This window comes from Zingiber officinale, chromosome 4A (assembly GCF_018446385.1).
Source record: "Zingiber officinale cultivar Zhangliang chromosome 4A, Zo_v1.1, whole genome shotgun sequence".
Lineage (NCBI taxonomy): Eukaryota > Viridiplantae > Streptophyta > Magnoliopsida > Zingiberales > Zingiberaceae > Zingiber > Zingiber officinale.
Genome location: NC_055992.1, coordinates 1,403,260 through 1,419,534, shown reverse-complemented (window position 1 = coordinate 1,419,534; position 16,275 = coordinate 1,403,260). Strand labels below are relative to the sequence as shown.

General features: G+C 37.3%; 2 protein-coding genes and 2 non-coding genes across 4 annotated transcripts; all 4 read left to right on the top strand.

Annotated features, from left to right (window-relative positions):
* Positions 1-1,110: 1,110 nt before the first annotated feature.
* LOC121969092 (protein LURP-one-related 8-like) lies at positions 1,111-1,600 on the top strand. The gene is made up of 2 exons (XM_042519016.1): positions 1,111-1,362; positions 1,472-1,600. Exons 1-2 carry the CDS (start codon positions 1,111-1,113, stop codon positions 1,598-1,600), a joined length of 381 nt encoding a protein of 126 aa, XP_042374950.1.
* Positions 1,601-3,783: 2,183 nt separating this feature from the next.
* On the top strand, positions 3,784-3,944 carry LOC121974110. The gene has a single exon (XR_006109963.1). It is a non-coding gene; the product is annotated as a U1 spliceosomal RNA (small nuclear RNA).
* Positions 3,945-4,720: 776 nt separating this feature from the next.
* Positions 4,721-4,881, top strand: LOC121974121. Its single transcript, XR_006109967.1, has one exon. It is a non-coding gene; the product is annotated as a U1 spliceosomal RNA (small nuclear RNA).
* A 706-nt stretch (positions 4,882-5,587) lies between these two features.
* On the top strand, positions 5,588-15,952 carry LOC121969208 (ethanolamine-phosphate cytidylyltransferase-like). Its single transcript, XM_042519166.1, has 9 exons — positions 5,588-6,176; positions 7,509-7,744; positions 9,370-9,548; positions 10,195-10,266; positions 12,303-12,370; positions 12,459-12,579; positions 14,682-14,747; positions 14,829-14,951; positions 15,552-15,952. The coding sequence occupies exons 1-9, from the start codon at positions 5,875-5,877 to the stop codon at positions 15,621-15,623; spliced, it is 1,239 nt and encodes a 412-aa protein (XP_042375100.1). The 5' UTR covers positions 5,588-5,874; the 3' UTR covers positions 15,624-15,952.
* The last annotated feature ends 323 nt before the right edge of the window (positions 15,953-16,275 follow it).

The window sequence follows — 16,275 nt, the reverse complement described above, 5'->3', positions numbered from 1 at the left end:
CTCCAACTTATAAGTAAATTAAAAGATTTTAAATTAATAAAAAGAAAATAATTGAAAACAAAGTAGCCTATGTTTTTTTTCATTGACTTAGTATTTACCTGATGCTCAGGACTTAGGAATTATTGGTCTTTATGTTTTTTTCCCTCTTACTTGTACCAGGGATGGAGCCACTCAAGGGCTGGGCTATAACCCAAGACAACCCTTGAGAGGCTCCATCCCAGAGTTTAATCGCCTTAAGTTGCTCCTATATAACAATTAAATTCTAGTTGTTTGAGAAATATATTTTGTCTTTGACCATCACCCCAAGCTCCTGGATGCAAGATTGAGGTTCTCAGGGCCATGGTGCGGCGGTATAATATCCAGGTTGTCACTCAGGTACCAGCGGTTCGAATCCCAGCTACGGCGTATTTACAAGAATTTTCCCTCCAAATGGGGGGCATAACCAAAGGATGCTGGGCTTCTGGCTGACCGCCGCGTGCGCTTCCTTATTTACCCTGATCACCGGTAGAAAACTTCTGTTGGGCCGGGCCGGTCACTCCTAGAGATAGTCAATGAGGCTAACTGGGATTATCATTTTTTTTGGATGCAAGATTGAGTTTCCTCCAAATGGGACTTGCAACTAAAGGATGTTGAATTTTTAGGCCGTTCGCCGCAAGTGTTATCCGTTTTACCCTAGTGACCGGTGGGAAAATTGTGTGGGGTTAGGCTAGTTACCCCAGACTCGACGTTACCCAACCTAGTTAATTATTTTTTTAGAAGCAAGATTGAGTGCCTTGGGGCTATAGTGCAACGAAAGAGCACCAAAATGCCACCCAAGTACCCACGGTCTCTAGTTAGGATACATTTATAGAAATTTTTCCTCCAATGAAATGTGTAATCATGTGATGTTGGGCTTTTGGACTATATGCGTTTCCTAATTTATCCTATTGCTGATGAAAAACTTATATGAGACCCGAGGCGGATTTACATGGGCACTTGGGGGGGGCCACAACCCGCCAATCCACGTGTAAATCTGGGATCCATCCTTGCTTTTAGCTTTGAAGTTGAAGTGACTCAAGTAGAGATCTTTCTTCGAGTTTGCCATCCCGAGAAACCAGAAGTCGGTGGATCATGGCGAACGTTCATCCCAAAACTGAAGTATATTGCATAGTCGGCGGTGTCAAGGTCGCTAACAACGGAAAAGATAAGAGTAGGGTGTTGACAATGCGGAGGAAGTCTCTACTCTTCAGTTGCAGCGGCTTCACAGTTTTTAATGAAGAAGGTAATTTGGTCTTTCGAGTCGATAACTACGACTCCGGCCGTGCCGGTGAGGTCGTGCTCATGGACGTAAACGGGAAGTCTGCTCACCATTCGATGAAAGGTGTGTGATATATATACAAACCATTAAAGATCTATTTTTAGTTTTTTTTTGACAAAATTTTTGTGGATTTAGATCGTTTCATTGAACTAAATTAGATTTGATTGATCATAGAAGCTGAGTCTTGATGAGAATTGGACAAGATACGATGGCGAGGATGCTGTCGACCCTGTCTACTCCGTCAAGAAGCGGTATGCGAGACACCTCCACATAAAGTCCGCTCTCGCTCGAGTGGCGGCTTGACAACAATTAGCTTTCAATCCTTCATAAATTGACTTTGAGATTCAAAAAAACACACACGAGTATTTGTGAAATTTGCTTGTGCCAACCGAGAGAAGAAGAGTTGTCAGAGACAGTTGCAAAAGTTACGTGGCTAAGTCTCTTCTAACTATGCCTATGTACAAATATAAATCCAAATCTTTAGCTAGAAAGGTAAACCACTAGACCAAAGGACTAATGATATTGTTTTAAATTTTTTATTTGTATTGTCAATTCAAATGAGATTCTTCATTGGTATAGCTTAGCCTTTTTTTTCTCAGTTGTAATTCAATTCATTCAAGTTTAAAAACTAATGGAACTAAGAGACTATGCAGTTATAAAATGGAAAATAGCAGTTGACAAGCTAAGTATATTTTTGAACAAGGATCTGTTAAAATAATTAAAATTAGAATTTATTATTTTCTTGTAACATAAATACTATGCATTAGAGATACTTGATAAGTTCCAATATAGCAAAAAGTAATCTGTTGGTAATTTGTTAAAATGCATTTCACAGAATGATTCATACCTTCATTGATCATAAAGGGCAATAATTTAAAATCCTAGTAGCAGTCTCAGTAAGCTAGCACCTTCATATGAATATTGCAATATAACTAGAATAGTGTTACATTCCATTCACCAAGTATTAACAATGAATTATAATGAGAAAAAGATAAGAATTCATTTTTAAGATTTTTTTTTCATCATAGAGTCAAAAATTTTTCTCTAGACAAGATTAGATCCTATGGAATTTTCTTGTGGAGGAGGTTATATCTAGTCTCAATTCAATTATCAAAAATATGTCAGAACATAGTTTGTAATCTTGCCATCGTTGAGTTATTTCCATACATCAGTTCTTGAAATTTAATTAAGAGTTCCCTCTAAACAAAGTATACCATATGCAGAATTTCAACCAAATTACCTGAAACTGTTTATCAAGCTGTTTTATCTTTCTCTCTGGTGTAGAGGTGCTCGTTAAGAATCACATAGGATCAATTTGAACTAGAAGTCTCCTACGACCCGTCGGCTCACCCAAAAGTCTTTTGCAAACATATAGAAACACTATTTCAGTATTGATGCTGAAAAAAATCAATTGATACCTATAACTTGTTCATCTTCTAGGAAATTTGGTATTTTGGTGAAAAATTTAATGGTATGGTTAAAGCTCACTGCTCACTGCTCACTACATACTGCATTTGCATTGCATATCACGCAGTTATGTTGTGACTTATGCACTAAATTAAAAAAATTTAAGTAGACTGAAGCATGGGGCTAGGAATACCAAATCCCTCAACTAGAACATACAGTCTGACGATAAAGTGAATAGAATTACTTGGTTTACAAAATTCTAGGAATAAACCACACAAAAAAACTAATACTTATGCACAGTGAACTTTAACATAAGAGTAGTTCCTTGATTAATAGTGAATAAGCAAGGTTTCAAGTAGACAAAAATAAGGAAGTGATTTAACTAAGGATCTTTTTTGTGATATCAAAATAGTTCAAAATATCTGCATGCTTCTGTTCTGTAATAAGCATGTTACCAGTAACCCAGGCAGCAAATTTGTAACTACAAGGACTTCACCAATTTTCCGTCTCAATGGTATTGATAACTCATGTTTACTTGGTTAAGAAAGTGAAAAAGAGGAACTTGTTAGACAGAAAGTAGGACTCTCATGTCTTAGCAACATAACATCAAACAAGTTATCGCTTGGTCCAAAAACGTAATACGCCCAAAAGACCGTGGAAATTTCCAAGGCAAAATTTTACAACTAATTGAAATGCCATTATAAGTCGTCCATGAAGCAAACAAAGAGCTTCCCTAGCAAAATCATGGAGATAAAAGAGGAGCGGGGGCAGTGCCTGTACGTTAGCGAAGTGAGCGCATCGCTGCGGCGGAACCACCATGAAGCAGCGGCGATGATGCTAGATAACACCGAGAAGGAGACTGGTTTGAGGATGGAAACCTGATGTCGCTCTGGTTCGCAATCGACCAATAGGAGCTCTGTTTCACGGTTCAAAGGAGAAAGGCGAGTGAGTAGGAAAACGTTTGCTATGAGCCTGCGATGATAACCAATGAGAGCGAATTTTAGTCCCACATCGTTCAACACTAGAGGGATAGACCGGACGCTACTGTATAAGAGAGAGGCGGTGTACTACATTGATTCATACTTACCTGGACGGGGTCGACGGGCGATCAATAAGGCTCGTGGTCTAAATCAACGACCTCCATTGCACCGAGGAGGGGCGTTGGTTTACCATCTCCCCAAGTGGGAGAGTGGACGTCATAATTTGTGATAGAGGGGGTACGCGCTTGCGCGGCCCCTGCCAATTTTATTCAAAATATTTCTAATCCAAATTGTTGTATCCTTAATTTTATAATTTAGTAACTATGAAATGTTATTCTGCTAACATTTTCGAGATTTGTGTTTGGATGATATGTCACTACTTGCCTAATACCTTTATCGTCCAAGTTAGGTGTTAATTATTTAGATAGTGAATAAATTATTAGTTTGACAGCACTGCACATTTGACACCCAAAAGACCGTGGAAATTTCCTAGGCAAAATTTTACAACTAATTGAAATGCCCTTCTAAGTCGTCCATGAAAAAACAGCTTCCCTAGCAAAATCATGGAGATAAAAGAGGAGTGGGGGGGCAGTGCCTGTACGTTAGTGAAGTCTCGCTGTTCGCAATCGACCAAGAGGAACCTTTGTTGCCAGGTTCAAAGGAGAAAGGCGAGTGCGGAGGAAAACGAAGGAATTTAGGGTGCGTTTGGTTTGCACCGTTTTCATTTTCATTTTCTGGAAAACGCGCGTTTTCTAGAAAACAGAAAACGACTTTTTGTCATTCTCTGTTTTTCTAGAAAACGATAGCCAAATTTTTAGAAAACGCGCGCGGAAAACACAAACCAAACATCATTTTCCAGAAAACGCGCATTTTCCAGAAAATGAAAATGGAAAACGCGCGTACCAAACGCCCCCTTAGTTTTGCTATGATCCCTCACGATACTCAATGAGAGCGGTTTTTAGTCCCACAGCGTTCAGCGATAGAGGGTCAAGCAGGCGATACTGTATAAGAGAGAAGCTGTGTCCAACATTAAAACATACTTACCTGGACGGGGTCGACGGGCGATCAGAAAGGCTTGTGACCTAGATCAACGACTTCCATTGCACCAAGGAAGGGCGTTGGTTTACCATCTCCTCAAGTGGGAGAGTGGACGTTATAATTTGTGACAGAGGGGGTACGCGCTTGCGCGGCCCCTGCCAATATTAATTTAAATTGTTTTATTGTAAATCATAGCTAAACTCTAAAAGCTTATAAAGTGCCCTCTATGCCTTAATTAGGGTAATTAATTACGAATAATCTGACAATAAAATAATTTTAATCGAATAACACACTTCGAAACAAAAACTACTATCTTGTAGAAATATAAACACACATATGTATGAACAAATTAAATGTAGGCAAAAAAAATTAGTTATACACTAATACTAGAGAAATAATAATACTTTGTGAATAATTTATGCAAAAAGGTGTTTTTTGAACTAAAAATTTATGGTATTTTTCCTTATTTGTTTTCTTTCTTTACAAAGAATTTCTAATTTATTTGACACTTTTAACTTGTATAGAAATCCACTAGCTAGCAAATATCAAAGTGACTTTGGCTTTAAGAAAAGAACGTGAAATCAGAACAAAGTTATATATATATATATTGGTATCAAATATTTAATTTATGTGGAGTCCATTATAAAAAGTATTCTTAAATACCTAAAAAAAATTAAAAAGAGAGAGAAATTAATTTTTATATTTTTTCTTAATTATTAATGTTATTAAGTTAACAACCATATGATGATATTAAAAAAATATAAAAACAAAAAATTGCATTCTTTTTTTTTAAAAAAAAAAAGAAATAAAACGAGATATTCTATGGTGTGAAAATAATATACCATTTGAAGGAGCCACTCGATTCGTTCCTCAATAACCGCCTCACGCTGTAATGACGGCGGCTATATCGCCTATCCATCCGACGGCCGTGATTTAATCCATCACCTCCGGCTTTCTCCTCCGATTTCTTGCCGGCCTCCTCCTCCTCCTCTCTCTCTCTCTCCTGCTTCTTCTCCACGCGCCCCCAGAACCGAGGAAAACCACCCGTGCTCCCTCCAGGTCTGCGGCGGAAGCTGGTGGAGCTCCGAAGATGGTTCCTGACCACCTGAAACCCTAGGCTCTAACTTAGATCCATCCCTCTTCCTCCGATTGATGGGATCCGGAGCGTGCGCCATGGAGGTCGTCGGAAGCCCCAGATTCGCTGTGGCGTGCATTGTAGGGGGTCTCCTCCTCGCTCTTTCCTTTCTCCCCGGGGTGAGGCTCCCCGGGATCCGCCGCCGGAGGAAGCGTCCGGTAAGGGTCTACATGGACGGGTGCTTCGACATGATGCACTACGGCCACTGCAATGCCCTGCGCCAGGCCCGGGCGCTCGGAGATCAGCTAGTTGTTGGGGTGGTGAGCGATGAAGAGATCAAGGCGAATAAGGGGCCGCCTGTCACTCCTCTCCATGAAAGGTGGACATTTGACATCTTATTAAGGGTTAACCTGAGATATGGAGTATAGGATTTTAAACTGTAACTTGTCTTTGACTTCTTTTTCTTTTTTAAAAAAGTGCTCTGGCAATTGCTCGGTTTTATTGTGTACTTTTAGGTCAATTAATTGTCAATCTTTCGTTTTCTCGTAGTCTTGACTTTGGTTTCGCTACGTTAACTGATGTTTTCCCCCTTTACCCGTATTCTTAATATATGACTCTAAACAGTAATTCATAATTAGGGCTTACTGCATCCTTCTGTCACTGGTTAGCATTGATTTTTTGCCTCAATAGTAGTAACTGTAATTAAAAACTTCAATTTGATGATGATTACTTCCTTTTATTTCAGTGGTTGAAATACAAATCTTATCTTTGAATTGTTGTGTTGGCTCTCAGGTTCGCCCTAAAGAAGTCAGAAATAAAGACCAATTTGTTTGAGCACTTGATAATTGACAATTGTTTGAAATTTTTTACTACCTTCATGTTAATTTTAAATTTTGTTTCTACTATAATTCTTTTCCATGAGTTCATCATTCAAATTCTCCAGATTCAATTTTTGATGGATGCCTGATTTGAGAGGTTGCTGTTTTGATGTCCTCAACCGCTTACCACCAAACATGAATTGACACTTTAACTATCATGATGCTATTTCATATTCTTTTGTTAAGGTTGATATGCTTTACTATATCCCAACTTTTCAAACATGTAAGGACACAGTAACGGCTTCCATTTCAGTCAATTCCTTGATTGTGATGGTATCAACAATCCCTTCATTTCCCTTGATTTCCCCTCTAGGTTAGAAAATTTATATGGATCTGATGCTAGATATGATTGTGATGGTATCAACAATCCCTTGATTTCCCCTCTCAAATTGATTCATAAAGAAAAAACTATGGCAGTCTAGTGTGATGCTCTTGCCTGAGTTCAGGTCTAACATGTGAGTTGTATTATTGTAGCAATATTAACCATAAAAGTTTAAGATGTTGCATTATATCTTGTTGTAATCACTTTGAGTGCATCTCATCTCAAACTCATATGCATTCTTGTTTATACTAAACCACAATTTTTTTCCTTCTATCTGTCAGTTGCTTCACTTTCTCCTCTTTCCTTTTCCCTTTTTCTTAGTCTTCTTTCGTAACTGTCAAGTCATCTGGATTGGCCAATTAAGAATAACTTATTATGTCTATGTAAAAGTCTTCATTACGCCAATTATGGTCTTAGTTTCAGTGACATCGGTTAGCTTTGCACTTCATGGTTACATAAAGATCTAAACATTGTCACTTTTGTAATTCTTTCATATTTCCTATTTTGATAGGATGATTATGGTGGGTGCAGTGAAGTGGGTTGATGAGGTCATTCAAGATGCCCCTTATGCTATAACTGAAGAATTCATGAATAAGTTGTTTACTGAATACCAGATAGATTATATTATCCATGGGGATGATCCTTGTCTGCTTCCTGATGGTACTGATGCATATGCCCTGGCCAAGAAGGCTGGTCGATATAAACAAATTAAAAGAACTGAAGGAGTATCGAGCACTGATATTGTCGGTACTGATCATGCCCTTTAATTTATCATTTGCCTTTAATTTCTAGCATTCTTTTGTAACCCGAATGCCAAATCGGTGGGATTAAAATATAGGAATTCTTGCTAGAGTACCTGTTAAGTTTGATTTAGATTATTTAGTGACAAGTGACAACATGAAGGGGAGCCTTGGCGCAACGGTAAAGTTGTTGCCATATGACCAAAAGGTCACGGGTTCGAATCCTGGAAATAACCTCTTGCAAAAAGCAGGGTAAGGCTGCGTACAATGGATCCTTCTCTGGACCCTCATGACGGGAGCTTCGTGCACCGGGCTGTCCTTTAGTGACAAGTGACAACATATTCAAGCACAATCTTGTTAGCAGATCGTAAAATATATTTTTTGATGCTCTCAACAGATTCCTCATTACAAGGTCTTCAGTTGCTTATCAGCATCCCTTAGATTTTCAAATTCATATCATCCATCGTAGAAGTGCATAAATTGATTTGTTGTTGTGAATTTGATCCAGTTCAGCTTTCAATATTTGCTACATGATCGGCTTGCATTCATCTTAAAACATGTGACTACCTGTTCAATTTTATCATAATGCATATCTTGCCGCATTAAGATCCATGTGGAAGATTTTTGCCCCTAGGTAAAGTGCTGTGCTGGCAACGCAGATCTGCATTTTGCATTCTGCAAAGTTTTCACATTGGCCTATCACTGTCATTACCTTTGTATTTGTCTCCATCTGGGAATTTCTAGATCTATATAGTGGTCTAAATATATTTTTTTGCTTTCTATTTTGACACAGCACTAAATTGAAATCATCAACTAACATAGAAAAGTAACATAAAATTAATGAAATTAGGGATAACTACCTCACACAGCAAAAGAACACATGCATATCAAGCTGAAGAGATTAAAGCTAAATTTTATAAATTATAAATTGAAAAAAATACATTGAAACAACAACTCTTTTATAGATTCTAGATTCAATTGTAAATCAAAAGGACTCCTTTCAAATTAGAAGATAATCCAATCAAATTAATAAATATTAAACTTTCAACACCTAAAATACGGCAATTACCAAATCAATTAGAGAATTAAAATTTGAATCAATGTCTTTTGATTGTGTGCATCATTCTCCTCCAATGAGTAAAACTAAACCACTTATGAGATGTTAGAATCTCTGATTGGGCTGACCATTACAATGTGCAAGGAAAAACAATACCATTATTTGAGTCTTGTCCTTTAAGCACTATAATATCTTTATTATCTTGTTCCTTGGCCGTCTCTTCCAATGAGAAATTGATGTTTTGTGTTCTTCCTCTAGCTTCAACTTGGCTTCTTTCCTTTTTGGTTGTCCTTTACAACGAATAAGAAAATATTTCTATTTGCCATAGATTGAGTATGATGCCCATTCCTACTCAATGGTCATGGAGATTGAAAGTTGCAATGCCAAGGATGAATATGTAGAGACAACCTGTGACAAAATCAATACTAATACTACCACTGGTTGTATTCCCTATTTAACATTGTCCAGTTTTCTCATTTATCAATGTTTTAGTTTATTTCTTTTATTCTAGAGTCCATTAAACTCTTAGCACATTTGAATTCTATGCTGGTACCTATTGAAATTAGCATATACAGGTCGCATGCTACTTTGTGTAAGGGAGAGATCACTTGGTGGTAGTAATCATTCTTCTTTGCAAAGGCAGTTCAGCCATGGACACAACCAGAAAGTTGACGACACAGGGTCTGCTGCAGGAACTCGGATATCCCATTTCTTGCCTACATCTCGGCGAATAGTGCAATTTTCAAATGGCAAGGTATAATACTAGAGCATTTTCTATATTAAATGCTATTATTATAGTTGGCATATTTGCTACTATCTTTTGACTAAAAATTATATTCCAACTAGAAAATTCATTTCTTGACAATTGGCATCACTTTTCCATTGGTGAATACTTTGAGATTTTGTTAGTGTTTGTCAAAAAGGATGTGCTTGTGGTCTTGTACTAAAATAATAGTTCACCAAATTTTGTTGAAGAATAACAATGTTCTTTGTTGTAATTGAGCTTTGTCAATTATATCAACACCACTTGCAGTGTGCGACATACATTCTAATTTTATGTTTTCAGACATTGTGTTACTCTTGGGAGATACAAATTAACAATCAGTAAACACAAAGCTATGCAAAGGAAGTGTCTTGGGAGATATGCTGAGTCAGCAGGTTCTTGTGTTTGTGTTCTTACCACAGGAAGTGTCTTTTAATTTAATCATTATAAATACTGTGTGAAGTTAACAGCTCTAGCTATCTGAAGCATTGTTAGTGTAATTTTAAATTCTTGTTCTTTTCTATATATATATTTTATATATATATATATATATATATATATATATATATTATTTTGGCTTCAAGTCTAGTCATGGTATTTGTCCTTACCTTATTTTTTTCCGCCATTTTTTATACAGGGTCCAGGTCCTGATGCACGTATAATTTACATGGATGGTGCATTTGATTTATTCCATGCCGGACATGTGGAGGTGTGATATGCTTTCTTTTCCACTGTTTATACTGCAGCAATTGTATGACTCCATTTTGTATGCATGACATTTAAAAGGAAAATTGTGCTATTTAAAATATTCAAAACACAAGTCCACTGCATTACCAACTCCAGGACAATTAAAGCTCATCATTGGATGTTGCATCATTCAGATTCTCATGCTTCCTAGATTTTGAGTAGTTCTTTTGTACCATTAGAAAAAGATAGGATGTTTCAATTGAGAAACATCATCGGAAATTAGGAACCTGATAGCTTCATTATGATTCTCTCCATATAGCAGAGGGGAAACTTCATATGAAACATTTTGCCGTTCCTAATGTATCAAACTTTTAGTTGAATAAGGTTAATCACACCAATTGCAAAAGCCCTAATTTAATTAGTATCAATTTGAAGTAATTTATAACAATGGATAGAGTTGGTACCTAATTTTTTGAAATACTATAAGGACATCCTAGTGGTGTCTTTTCAAGGCTTTCATTCCTTGATGTGATCAAGGCTGAGAATCTACAAGTTCGGATGTGTCTTTTGTGTCTTGTTACTAACATGGTAGCATTGCATGCTTCATACAATAGCAGTGATCTCTGTTGTTTAGTCATCAGTTGATCCCGGTTTCTTTGCGACATTATTGATTATTGTCATCATTCCATTTTCTGTCTGTCTACTAAATTACAGTGTGGATAGTTCATAACACGATGAGTAGCATAATCCAAAGACCTAAAAACACACCATGCTCCTTAATAGACCAAAAGTCAAGCAGTTCCTATTGGATCTTCCTAAAGGGTAGCAAATTCGCATCACTGAACCATCCTCAAAGGTAATAACTGGATTTTAATGGATATGTGTACACTTATTCGTCTGAACAGTACGGATTTTGCAAATTTCATCCACTCCTGGTGTCGTCACTTTCCAAACAACCTATTAAAAAAATAAAGCTAATAAACATTTAACCAAAAAAAAGTGCATTAATGAACAATCAAGGGGAACAAAATATGACAAGAAATTATGAGATGTGCTTTGAATAACCTTCTATATTTGTAACAAATGTAATAATAATGCTTGAATGAAGTTATAATGTTAAATAATAAACAATGTTAAACAAAAAATACATACCATGGTTGAATAAATAAAATATGATGGAGCATATATTATAGGTGCTACAAGGTATTGGGATAGGATCTACATACAAAAGGACAAAAAATGTTGGAATTTAAAGAAGCTACAGCATATATAATTAGTATATGAGAATTGAGAAGACCAAAGAGTGTGGTCCTCATTCCTCACTGTTGAAGATGTTAGGTGGTCCTCATTTCTTATCTTCTTAGTTAAATGAGATGAAACAAGAAGACTGAAGATTTTAAAATAACAAGTGAAAGCGTTGCCTACTCAACCTTCTCACCTCACAACCGACAACTTCCAAGCTACCAAGCCAAGCAGCAAAAACCTTTGCTGTGTTGAGAGGAATGTCACTGCTGCAGTAATCAGTATAGAAGAACCCTTCACTGGTTGGGTAGTTATGACTTATGAGCACCCAAAAAACCCATGTCGCTGCCACCTCTATGAATATTTCCTGTGTTGGAATGCTGAAATACCAGCCTACCCTGAATATATTGCTCTGTGGACAAAGGGGGGAGGCTGGGTTTACTTCTCACCCCCTCACCTCTCAAGATTGCACCGTAATGTATCCATTTTATGACTACTAATTTCTCATTTCTCAACAATTAAAATTATTACTTTGCTGTTTTATGTCGTAGATAGTAAATATTCTATGTTATGGTCGTGGTTCTAGCATAGTTGAGGCAATTCTTTTGTCTTGGACTTTGAAGTAACATTTAATAGCAACCTTGCTGTCACTCTAAAAGGTCAAACATCCAGCTAGTGCACTGGGAAGTATTACAGCATTTTCCTTTTCCGTTAGAGTTGCTTGTTAAAAAAATTGTTAATTGCTTTATTTCTGGACTGATCTATTTTTGCCAAGATATCGTCTACCATTGCCCTGACTATTGTCTTCATGTGCAGATCCTACGACTTGCTCGAGAACTTGGAGATTTCCTTCTTGTAGGAATTCATACAGATCAAACAATCAGGTTGCCTTACTCAGTTTCAAGCTCATTTATCAATTAATTGGGAAAGTTGGTCAGAGAAATAATCATTGTATATACATTTCATTTGTAGTGCCACTCGAGGACATCATCGTCCAATAATGAATCTCCATGAGAGAAGCTTGAGTGTTTTGGCTTGCCGCTATGTAGATGAAGTGATAATTGGTGCCCCTTGGGAAATTTCGAAGGATATGGTTAGTGCCTATTAAACTGCTTGTGTGTGACCCAAGGTCTTTAGAATATACCTCACTAACAAAAAAATGATCTCTTTATCAAAACCTTGGTTTGGTTGTATGAAGAAGCTAACCTAATGTTTCTTCATCTGTATGGTTATTGACAATATAAAAGGGGTAAATGCCTCAAATCATATATAAGTATTGGGTTTTCTGCTACAGCATATACCGATTTTTCATTGCACTAGAACTTTCATAAGTGAATAATTTTGATCTCTCTGGAAATTAATCTGACCTAAGGCGACGAACTGAGACACCTAGTCAGCATTTGACTATCAAAAAGAATAATACCTTACTATTCTTCATTTTGTTTCCGTCTTTCTTTTTTGTTCCTCTAAACTAATTGGCTTCATCGCCATCAAAGTTGCTATAGTTGGAGGTCAGACTTCTATGTAGCACATGTTATACAAAAGTGCTGCTTTGTCCACCTCGCTTGGCTTCTGACAATAGTAACTCTGACAGTAGTGACTTTGATGGAAACGATTGGCTACAAGAGAGGAGGGGAGAAAAAAAATAGAAGACAAGATGGAGTAAGGAAGGAATTTCTATTATTTATTTATTTATTTATGAATAAATTTGGTGAATGGACATCCTAGATAATTTTCCATCACCCCCTTCAATAATTTAATTTTGGAGTTTTGATAATTTCTTCAATTTTGATTAGTTCATATATGCAACTGTATTTAAAATTAGTTTATGAGTTTGGCAATGATCCTGTCCGAAAACGGTGGAGACAGCTAGCTAGAGATGTGGCTCAGCGGTTGACCTTGCGAAGACTCCTCTCCGATCTGTAAAACCAAGAACATCAGTGGCAGGCTAGGAAAGGGGTCCCCGACGTTGGTCCTTCGACGCTCAAGTTAGTTACCGGAACAGTGGAAAGACAGTAAAGAACTATAGCAACAACAAAAGCTCTAGCACAGATAATGCATACCTCCGTCGGTGCATGGATCCCCCCAATAGCAGACTTGCATGCTTCTAAAGGCACGTGCACATTTTTCCAACTATCCTATGAAAAGACACATCAAAAAAGTGTCTGACACCATTCCTTAACAGGCCTGACACAACAATGGAAGCTTCCGTCGCACGATTTGTCTATTGACCATGCCCTGTTGTCAAAGACACCAACTCCCAGAAGGATACAATGAGCTAAGCAAAGGGTCCCACTGTTTAACCGAGCAATAGAGCCGCTCGGCCGGGATTCCCCGCCCGGTCGATCTCAGCTGTTCTTCTTGTCTCTCAGCTCAGTAGGTGATTCCTCGCGTGACCGGCCATGCAGTCCGATCGGACTAGCCTTTGCAAGGTCATCACACCTAAGCCTCTGATGTCCTTTCTATAGTTGATCGGGCCGGATGAGCGATTTGCCTAAGCGAGCCTCCCAGCCAAATGAACCCTTTAAGCCCGCCCGGCTCGTTACCGCCCGCTCGGACAACTTTGGTGACCAAGCTATTCCTTGCCCGCCTTGACTTTGACCTCCATGTCAGTTGTTGTTCTCACCTTTGACTCATACTTGGTAGTCTCCCTTTACCACCGTATCATGCAATATGCCCCATAGTTTTGTATGATTTGAAGCATTTACCCAGTAAAAGACATGGGTTCCATTGATAATCATAAGTTTGGTTGAAGGATGTTTTCATGAAGTTTGTTCATATCCCAGGTTGTGTGTTCTTGTTGGAATTTTGTATGGTTCTCTGATTCAAAAAATGCTGATGACCAGCTGCTTCTCGATCTATTTTTGACTCATTTCTGATGCCACGAGTTAGAAACCTGTGTGTATGTTGCAGTCACCAACCTTTGACATTTATATGACAATTTTAAATATACAGATAATTTCTATTAGGTAGATTGATTGTCAGTCTGAGAATTTGGCTGATGAACTTGAATGCTGTGGTGCTAATTATATATTAATATCTTTCTTATTATTTTTCAGTATATGGATGCTTGTATGAGTGTTGGCTATTTATTTGCTTCGTTCGTTTGCTTTTCAGCAGCAAATTCTGCATGGGCCAGCATTTGTGGTGGTAGCTGCTAGATTAAGCTGACCTTTCTTGTTTGTGTACCTACAGATTACTACATTTAATATCTCATTGGTTGTTCATGGAACTATAGCTGAAAATATGGATTTCCTAAAGGTACTGCTATGATTTTGAATGACATAACACCAACAGAAGTTGGATAACGGGGCTACTCACACTTTTTTTTTGTCTGTGTAGGAGGATTCAAATCCATACGCTGTTCCCATGGCTATGGGAATCTACAAGCAACTACAAAGTCCTTTGAGCATCACAACTAGTACGATCATAAAGAGGATTGTTGCTAACCACGAAGCATATCAGGTATGTTCAAATAGGTCTTGACCCTATCGTATTCTCAAGTTTTTTTCTTAATTATTATTTTCATTTTTTAACATCATCCTATTATCATCCTAGTTTTTTTTTTAAAAAAATCATATTCTAAGTGATTCTCAAATATTATCTTTAATTGGAGTAATTAACTGATTGTCACATATTCTATAGACAAATCACACTTGGCTAATTTATCCTACAAGCCAAGTTGCTTATGCTTGTCCATCCTTCTTGCTCTTCTTACATTGTAATTTGAAAAGGCAAGTTGTTTGTGCCATCTGATCCCTATGATGTTTGGAGGTGTCATTAATTTTGCGTCAATCAAGCAGTCGCCATCTTGGTCTTAATATTAGCAGCTACTAGTCGCGACTAGCTGATCTTACCCTTTGCTAAATCTGCTCAGTCAGAAACATCTTTCTCAACTATTGTTCCGAGTATTTCACATTTCCAGTTTTAGGTCGTTGCTTACTGCTTTAATCCACTCTTCTGTATTGCAAGAACATCTCGATATTGTGGGACTTTATGTGGGCATGCTTTGCTTTTATTTTCTTTGGTGGGTTCATGATGCCAACTTACTTTCTCTACCTGCAGAAAAGAAATGAGAAGAAAGAAGCTAGTGAAAGGAAGTACTACGAGAGCAAGAGCTACGTCTCTGGAGACTGACTCTGCACAACGTTTACCAGGAAAAGTTATTTCCAGAATCTGGAAGCAGCGATCGCGATATCAAGTCGGTTCCTCCTCAGCTCGAATTTTGTTCATTTTAAATTTATATTTTTCAGGTCAATATGCAGTCACATAATCAGTTAATAGGCTGGAAGGTTGCCAGTGTATCACTAGCTTGGGGCACCAATTGTTTGATTCGCGTATCTCTTTATCAGTAATTTTGATCCTGCTATTCCAGCCCGAGCTGTTTTGTTTCTAATGAACATTATTTTATCGTCTGTATTTAGTAGATTCAGCAACCAGTATCTAATATAATTTTGTTTCGTTTAGATTGAAGGAAAATTCTAAGATACAAATGACCTGATATAAACATATTATATTTTTATAATAAACATTGCAATAAAGTATGTTTTTTTATTGGAATGTTAAAAAGTTTTTTTAATTTGTTTTTAAAATAACATTTTCCATTTCAATCTATTTTTATTTTTGACGGTTGTGCAGCAGTTCGGAGAAATTAGTCATAACATTGATTAATGTTAGTTAGAAATAAATTGTTTAAATAGCAATAAGTATGATTCATAATTTTTTTCTCTCTAACTCAAGTATCTAGTTTTTTAGAATCCATTAATTCGGGAGGTGATCCATCCGGTTG